The sequence below is a fragment of the Oratosquilla oratoria genome, chromosome 16, assembly GCF_046742065.1.
Source record: "Oratosquilla oratoria isolate Oo_2021 chromosome 16, ASM4674206v1, whole genome shotgun sequence".
NCBI classification, from domain to species: domain Eukaryota; kingdom Metazoa; phylum Arthropoda; class Malacostraca; order Stomatopoda; family Squillidae; genus Oratosquilla; species Oratosquilla oratoria.
The window spans coordinates 60,945,029-60,955,028 of record NC_134792.1 but is presented as its reverse complement, the minus strand read 5'-3'; the positions used below and the strand labels follow the sequence as shown (position 1 = coordinate 60,955,028).

The 10,000-nt window shown below is 36.3% G+C and overlaps 1 protein-coding gene across 1 annotated transcript in view; it reads left to right on the top strand.

Annotated features, from left to right (window-relative positions):
- Window positions 1-9,482, top strand: part of LOC143033705 (uncharacterized) — a 47,738-nt gene extending 38,256 nt beyond the window's left edge. Inside the window, exons 7-8 of the mRNA XM_076199188.1 lie at window positions 7,083-7,214; window positions 9,471-9,482. Coding sequence (XP_076055303.1) covers window positions 7,083-7,214; window positions 9,471-9,482 — 144 coding nt within the window. The remainder of the gene's footprint in view (window positions 1-7,082; window positions 7,215-9,470) is intronic.
- Window positions 9,483-10,000: the final 518 nt, after the last annotated feature.

Sequence of the window (10,000 nt, the reverse complement as noted above, 5' to 3'; positions counted from 1 at the left end):
CTGTGGTTTATGAGGGACGCGGGGTGGGATTCCGTATGTTGCTAGGCTTGGTGGTCATGTGGGGTCAGGTGTGAGGCGGGTGGATGTATTTGTTTGTTTGTTTTGTGTGAGCAATTGTCTCATGGCGTATTTGGCGGCATGTTTTGCAATCTTGATATCTCCTCTTCTGTTGTTGATGGAATCGTTGGTGTTTATGTATATTGCTTCTAGTGTATTTCTTTGTGACTTGTTTAGATTTTCATTTAGAATGTTAGCTTAGTTCCACTGAGGTAAATGTTGTTTATTATCTATGTGGTTTGCCCAGGCGTTTGTTGTGCGGTGGTGACGGATATCGGCTTTGTGTTCATGTACGCATTTCTTTAATCCCCTGTACGTTTCACCATAGTAGGCAAGGTTGCATCCCGAGCAGGGGATTTTGTATAGGATACTGTCTGGTTGAGTAGGATTTTGTATGTTATTTGTGAAGTCGCGTATTTGTCGTCCTTTGTCTGATATTACTGTGATGCCTATGGGTTTTATTGTCATGGTTAGGAGTTGAGTTAGGTCCGATGATGGTGCTATGAGGAGGATATTTTCAGTTTTGTTTCGTGGTTCTGAGATGCTTCTTTGTTTGATTTCCTTAGCTTTATGTAGGGCTCGGGCGATGATCCCTGTTGGGAAGTGAAGTGTTTTGAATGTAGTGGTGATGTGTTTTATTTCGTCTTGAAGGTATTCTGGGCTGCATATTCTTAGTGCTCTCAGGAAGAATCCTATTAGTATACCACTTTTAGTTCTGTCGCTGTGGGCACTGAAGTAGTGTATGTAGTCGTTTTCGTTTGTGGGTTTTCTGTAAACTTTGAATTTTGCTGTATTATTGTTCCTGATGATTAAAGTGTCAAGGTATGGGAGAGAGTCCTGGTTTTCTTGTTCGACTGTTAATTGTATTTTCTGGTGTGATTTGTTTTAACCCTTAACAGGTAAAGTGGGGTCAGACAGACCCCATACTTTTTTGTTTTTTAATTTTAATATACTAATATATTACATACAGATATGTACTCCCATATACCTTCTTGATCAGTGAAGTAGTTTAATGGGGTGATAGGGTCATTCCTGAATCTTGCTCTATATAAGCTTTATAGAGCTTTTAAGCCCGTCTGACCCCACTTTACCTGAGGTGTGAGTACCGTGGGGTCAGTCAGACCCCACTTTACCTGAGGTGTGAGTAGCGTGGGGTTTGTCAGACCCCACTTTACCTGAGGTTTGTTCATGTCATATAAATGTTTTATCATTTATACTTATGGGTAAATAATAATTTCTTCTTTTTTATCAACAGAAAAACATACATCAGAGTTTGATTTTATTTATTTAATTTATTTTATTTATTTAATTTATTCCATTTTCCCTCTTTTGATTACATTAATTTTTATCACAATGTTTAATTTCTGTTCTGGTAATGTGAGTTTCTTTTCCTATCATGGTCACACTATACTCATATTATCATAAAACATGACATTCCGCCACATTTTATTTGATTGATTTATCCTTCCCTCTTTTGTTCAAATTTAATTTGTATCACATATGAATGCTTAATATTTTTTGTTCTGTTAATATGTTTCTTCTCACAACAAGATCACACTATTCTCATATCATCATAAAATGTGACATCTCGCCACATTTTAGGGCACCTCAGTCACTCTATTCCCACACATACAGCTGTAATTTATTTCATCCTTCCCCTCTTTTAGTTCAAATTTAATTTGTATCACATATAAATGTTTGATATTTTCTGTTCTGTTGATATGTTTCTTCTCACACTATTCTCATATCATCATAAGATGTGACATCTCGCCACATTTTAGTCACTCTATTCCCACACATGCATCTGGTTCTTATCTATCCCCCTTGTACAAGATCTTTTGAAAAATTATGGGCTCACATATGTAGGCACACTGAGGGACAAGAAGCCACAAGTACCAGCTCTGATGACAGACAAGACGGTCATCAGAAAAGGGTGCACGTCTTTCCTCTTTGACACAACCATGGCACTTGTGTCACATTTACCTGACAAGAAGAAGAAAAAATTTGTGCCGTTGATCTCCTCAATGCACCAACAACCTGTTATGGATGACTGTGGGAAGCCAGAAATCATCTTGTATTATAACAACACAAAAGGAGGGGTTGACACGTTTGATCAAATGTGTGCCCGATATACGTGCAGCCGAATAGCCAAACGGTGGCCTTTGTGCATAATGTACGGACTGGTCAACGCCGCCGGTGTCAACTCCTATATCACCTGCAATGAAATGAGGAAACGTGATGGACAGGCGGAACTTTCATCACGCCGGAAGTATCTGATTGAGCTGGCAGAAGAGATGATACGGCCATGGGCAGAGGAGAGGATGAACTTCAAGGGGATGCACAAAAGTACTTTGATGACCATCAGAACAGTCTTTGGCTTGAACATGCCCCATCAGCAAGCGGATACCTCTTCTATGAGAAAGTGATGTGCCTTGTGTGACCGGAAGTCTGACAGGAAGACCAAGAACTACTGCCTACACTGCAAAAGACCAGTGTGTCAGGACCATTCAACCCCCATCTGCGATGACTGCAATTAGATTCTTCAGTATCACAAATTCCACTTTCAGTATATCCAATAGAATATGTTCTTCATTATCACTAGCATTATGTATGAATTGCTCGACTCATGTCCTCTCAAGAAAACTCAAAACCCTCTTAGACCACAAACTTCCGTCAACGAAGGATGGGGTTTTGCTGAGTCAGGGTAGGAGTGCTTAGAGCCATAAAAACTTATAAATAATAAACTTAGATACCATTAAAAACTTATAGATTGTTTGCTGGACCTAGTATCAACCTTCCCTGAAAATTTCATTAAAACCAGTCCATAATTTTTGCGTAAAATTGGTCAAAGTCAAAATAATCACCTCGTTTTTTTTCTTCAGATTTCATGGTTTATGAAACACATTTATTATTCATTTGTTGTAGCTCTGCTTTTCCTTAAAGATAGTTGGGACATTGGTCTCTACAAAATTATGGTGACCAACCGCTTCATGTTTCATGCTTTCAGTCAAGCACCCTCTGAAGTCAACAATATATTATTTTTCATAATTATTTTTGTAATTTTCATTAAAATATATGTCTAACAATGATAGTCACTTTTAAGCATGTAAATGGAAGAATATAAGTTGAAGTACATATGTTTTGATTTCTATGTCAATAAATGCAGTAGAAGTATTTTATTTTTATTTTTTGTGTTTGGGGTCTGTCAGACCCCGCTTTACCTGAATCGTTTGTCAAAAAGACCTTTACCTGTTAAGGGTTAAATTGTGTAGAAGGATGTCAGTGTCTGTGTCTTTTGGTATGATGAGAAGGTAGTCATCTACATACCTGAACCAGGTGGTGCCATCGGGGAGGAATTATTTGTAGTTGCTTTGCTCTAGAATTTCCATTGCTAAGCAGGCGGCTATAGCACTGAGGGGCGATCCCATTGGTAGGCCGTCGTGTTGTCGGTAAGTTTTGCCATTAAATGTGCAGAAAGCGCATTTAAGGCATTTTCCTACTAGTTGTTTGTAATCTCTTTTGTTGATTGGTAGGGTAGTCTCATCGATGTTATCTATGACTTTTTGTATGGCTGAAATGGCGTCTGCTAGCGATGTGTCCGGGGACCAGGGACAAGGCCAAAATTTTGTTTAAGTCCAATTGTAGCTTTAGAAGAAAAATTGATGAATCAGCCTCAATAGAAGAATGTCCGAACTTGAACATCTCCAAAGGACAATGGTCCCCGGACATAATCTCACGGCTAGCTGTGAGCCGTTTGGTTAAGAATTTTCACCCTCCTGACTCAGCTCCCTCGTCAATCTTGACCACGCTTCCCTTCTGACCTCACACCTCCACCCACACTTCCCCTCACCTCTGACACACACACAAACACACAACACACACACACACACACACACACACACACACACACACACACACACACACACACACACACACACACACACACACACACACACACACACACACACACACACACACACACACACACACACACACACACACACACACACACACACACACACACACACACACACACACACACACACATATATATATATATATAATACATATATATGCAAAGCATACCACTTGGAAAAAGAAACTAACGAAAGCAGAGCGCTTTCGTATATTACATCTTTAGTGCAAGATGTAATATACGAAGATGTAATATACGAAATATGTAATATACGAACGCGCTCTGCTTCGTTATTTTCTTTTACCAAGTGGTCTACTCTGCATAAGTGAGCACACGTACCCGTGTTCTTATTAGCATATATATATATATATATATATATATATATATATATATATAAATAGATATATATATATATATATACATATATATATGTGTATATCTATATATATACATATATATATATAGACATATGTACACACACACACACACACACACACACACACACACACACACACACACACACACACACACACACACACACACACACACACACACACACACACACACACACACACACACACACACACACACACCACACACACACACACACACACACACACACACACACACACACACACACACACACACACTCACACACACACACACACACACACACACACACACACACACACACACACACACACACACACACACACACACACACACACACACACACACACACACATATATATATATATATATATATATATATATATATATATATATATATATATATATATATATATACATATATATATATATATATATATATATGTATATATATATATATATATATATATGCTAGGACATTGTGACAAGTTGATGAAGGTGGAAAAAGAAGTCACGGGTCTAGCTCCGAGTTTTAATTGTTTCTACTCACTTCCAAATTAAATCTATTTCCTGACAGTTTGAGACTACTATTTCTGGTCGGATTCTCATTCAGTGTGAAAATTTTGTCACTTTTGATGTTGTCATTTCCCTTTAGAATCTTAAAGACTTATATCAAGTCACTTTTGAGTCTACGCTTTTTTAGGGAAAACAGATTCATATGTTTTAGTTGATTTTCGTATGATTTATTCTTTATATTTGAAATCCGTTTTGTGGCTCGCCATTGTACTTTTTCCAATCTGTCAATGTCTTTAATGAGATTAGGTGACCATACGGAAACAGTATATTCCAAATGTGGACGAACTAACGATTTATATAGCTTGTTAATGTGAGATGGATTTTTCAAGTAAAAAAAATCGCGCAATCAGTCGTAAAATCTTATTTGCTTTCTCAGATGCTGAAATACACTGCATAGATGATTTGAGATCGTTACTGATAATTACACCGAGATCTTTTTTACTATCCATTTATGTTAACGAATTTCCAAATAATTTGTAAGCGTACTACTGTTATTTTACCTATGTGCATAACCTTGCATTTACTTGTGTTAAATTTCATTACCCATTTTTCAGACCATTGCTGTAATTTATCTAAATCTTTTTGAATATCCCTTTGATTTAAGTGATCATTTGCCATTCCGCACAGTTTTACATCATCAGCAAATTTGGAGACGGTAGATTTTAGTCCGTAGTCTATATCTTTTATATATACTATGAATAGAAGTGGCCCAAGAACGGAACCCTGAGGAACTCCACTCGTGACATTTTTCCATCTGGAAGTTTTTCCATTTAAAACAACTCTGTTTTCGATCATTCAACCAATTTCAAGTCCAACTTAATAGGCTACTACTTATTCCGTGTGAAGCTAATTTAGTAAGTAGCCTTTTGTGGGGGACGGTATCAAAATTTTTTGCAAAGTCTAGATACATAAATCTATAATGTTTCTTTTGTCATAAATCAAGATGACTGTGTTGTAGAATTCGAGTAAGTTCGTCACGCAAGAATTTTCTATCTGTGGCCATGCTGGCTATCATTTATCAAACAAATACTTTCTAAATGATGTTCGATAGCATCTCTGATGTTTCCATCATTCTTCTTACGATTGAAGCCATGTTTATAGGCCTGTAGTTATTTGGTTTCTTTTTGTCACCTTTTTTGAATATGGGAGTAACGTTAGCTAGCTTCCATTCTCTTATGACATCTCCGGATATGATGGATTTCTTGAAAATAATTTCTAATAGAACAATAATTTTATTTTTCATTTTCTTTAAGATTCTTGAATGCCAACCGTCAGGCCCTGGTGTTTTATTATTTTTGAGTTTCTCTATACCCCTTTTATTTTTTTCTTTTGTTATATTTACCATATTGAGTAAGTTCACCCTAGGTTTTTCACATGTTTCAGTTTGGAGTTCACTTTGAGGTGTTTAGTTTACGAATATTGAGCTAAAATAATTGTTCAAAACGTATACACACGCACACACACACACACACACACACACACACACACACACACACACACACACACACACACACACACACACACACACACACACACACACACACACACACACACACACACACACACACACACACACACACACACACACACACACACACACACACACACACACACACACACACACACACACACACATATATATATTTGTCGCCAACGTAACTATTTGCGTTTTATGCTGTCAAGTGGCCGAGCGGTCTAAGGCGAGTGTGTCTTGGGAGTTTACTTCCAGATGCAGCGGGTTCGAATCCCGTGCGCTACTGTCAAGGAGATTGTCTGATTGATGTTGCTGTTCACTAGCGAATTTCTCAAATAGTTATATATATATATATATATATATATATATATATATATATATATATATGTGTGTGTGTGTGTGTGTGTGTGTGTGTGTGTGTGTGTGTGTGTGTGTGGGTGTGTGTGTGTGTGTGTGTGTGTGTGTACATACAGATGTGTACAAACAATGAATTGTATTCCTAACCCGTTCTAAGTCTATACATATGTTGTTTCTTTGCTTTCCTAGCAACCAGTGACACAGAGACACATATCAATATATCATAGCGGCTCTGCTCAAAGAGACCTATTATATAGCCTCTGATTAGTTACTAAGTATGTCTAAAACCGCATCTCTCTCTACCTGCCCCAGGTCTTCAATGCCCTTAATCAAGAGGAGACGTGTAATGAGGCTGACGTCACGTCCTTCCTTGAAGACAAGCTCATCAGTGTTCGAAATGGTTCAGTCAATAACTGCGTGGAAGACGGCTTGGTCCGATATGAGGCAAGTCTCTCTGTCTTTTTCTCTTTTCCTGTCTGTCTGTCTGTCTCTCTCTTTGTATTTGTATTTTGCGGAAAGAAAACTATGCTCGTAGTGACCCGTTATTGTATCTTTCCGCATCCATTTTTCTCTTAAAGTCATATATAGTTTTAGCACTCTGTTTCCTCATTCAGTTTATTCCAGATATCTATCACTCTATGTGGGAAGCCATTCTTTTTCAGATCTCTTTTGTAACTGTCCTTCTTAAGTTTCTTCTCGTGTCCTCTTGTATTTCTTCTGTCCGATTTTAGCAGAAGAATTTACATCCCTTTCATAATTCTGTAAATGGTTAGCAAATCACCTCTTTCTCTTCTTTGTTCCAGGGTTGGTAAATTTAGTTTATCCAATCTTTGTTCATATATCAAATTGCAAAGTGTTGGTGCCATCTTTGTCGTTGCTCTTTGAATTCTTTCTAGTTTCCTTATATTTTTGTTTGTACTAGGTGTCCATAGTGACGCTGCGTATTCCAATTTTGGTCTTATCAGTATAACTAGTATTTTCTTTACCATTTCTTCATCCTTGTAGTCAAAGGGTACTTTCATTGATCTTAATAAGTTAAAAGTTTCTCTAACCAATTTGTTGACATGTTTGTTTGGCTGGTGTCATGTTTAAACTTTCCGAGTTTATTTATTTATTTATTTATTTTTTTACTTTCTTTGTACCAATTTTATACTGACCCGATATTCTATTTTTGCTTTTTCCAAACTCCATTATACTACATTTCTTAATGTTGAAGTTTACTTCACTCTTCTGATTCCATTTCCAGATTTTATCCAGGTCTTCTTCAAAAGATATGCAGTCTTCCTCGGTACTTACTCTCTTTAATAGTTTCGCATCATCTGCAAAGAAGTTTATATAACCTTCCACGCCTTCATCCATATCATTTATATAAATGGCAAACATTATCGGAGCCAATACAGAGGCTTGGGGGACTCCCCTTATCATATCTTCCCAATTTGAGTTCTTGTCTCTAAGTACCACCCTCATTTTTCTTCCGTTCAAGAAATCTTTCATCCATTCCAATAATTTTCCTAGTATTCCACCTATTATTTCAATTTTTCTTAATAGCTTTTTCTGTGGTACTTTATCAAAGGCCTTTTGTAAGTCTAAGAAAGCACAATCTGCCCATCCGTCTTTCTTGTATTATTTCTATTAATCTTGAGTAAAAGTTTGTAGTACATGATCTTCCACTTCTATAACCAAATTTTTTAGGGTTTAGTATTTTGTTTTCTTCCAGGTGTTTAATCCATTTATTTTCAATAAATATTTTTGCATATTTTTACTACTGTGCTTGTAAAGGATACAGGTCTATAGTTTGTTGGATTTTCTTTGTCTCTTCCTTTGTATATTGGTGCAATATTTGCATTTTTCCAATCTTGTGGTACTTTTCCTTCTTTAAATGAGAAGTCAATTATCTTGTGTATTTTGTCTGTTAGTTCATCTAAACATTCTTTCAGTATCCAGTTCGCAATTCCATCGGGCCCGTGTGGCTTTCTGATGTCAAGGTTCTTTATTTGGTTCTTTATTTCTTTCTGTGCCACCGTTATTTCTTTCATTTAGGGGGATCTTTCTCGCTGTCCTTCATCCCAAATTTGTGAGCTTTCAATTGTATATACAGACCTAAAATGCTTGGTCATTACTTCAGCAATTTCTACATCATCTATATATTCTTTATTTCCTTCGCGCAGTTTCACTATTTCTTGTTTTGTTTTTTTTAGTTTGTCATTTACATATCTGTAAAATAGTTTAGGTTGGTCTTTGCACTTGTCTATTATATTTTTTCGTAGTTTCTTTTTTCCTACATGCGTATATTTACATATTCATTTCTCAGTTTGATGTGTTTGCCATTTTTTTCCATCTTTTCTAGGCTTTATTTCTTCTATCTTTGGCATCACTACACTTTTTGTTATACCAATACTTTATGTAAACCCTTTTTTGTTTCTTCTTAGGTACATATTTATTTGTTCCCTCTTTGTATTTTTCTTTAAATATGTTCCATTTCTCTTCCATCTTTGTTTCTTTATTTGAAAAAATTTCCCAGTTAGCGTCTTGATTTTTCTTTTCTAAATTGTACAATGTCAGTTTTGTTGTACATTAACCTTCCTTCTCTATGTTTCTCATTTCTTCTCACATCATTTTGTTCTTTAAGTTCGAATTCTATTAATATGTGGTCACTCTTCCCAAATAGTGTCTTATAATTAATTTTGTCCATGATTTCAGGCTCAGATGTAAATATCAAGTCTAGTCTCGATGTTTTTTCATTATTTCTATATCTGGTATTTTCCTTGACCCATTGAGTCAATGTATAATCAATGGTCATATCCAGTAGAATGTTGCCCCAAAGTTCCTCTCCACCTTTTATTGTCATTTCTTCCCAATTTATTTCCTTTTCGTTAAAGTCACCCATAATTACTATGCTTCCTCCATCTATCAGTAACTCAGGTAATTCATTTCTTTTGTCTTAAAGTAATTCAAAATGATCGCTATCAGACCAAGCCTGTGTTTTGGGGTGCACATATTACTATAAATTTTCTACCTTTCCTAATACTATTTTCAACTTTAATCGTGATAATTCCCACATTATCTTTTTCTTCTGTTATCTTTATCACATTGAAGCCCTTTCTAGTCAATAACATGATTCCTCCCCCTACTTATCCGTTTTTTTTTTCTCCCAATGGTTGTATAGACTCCCACTATACTTGATGATATAGAATCCTTCAATTTTGTCTCCACAATTCTCATTATGTCTG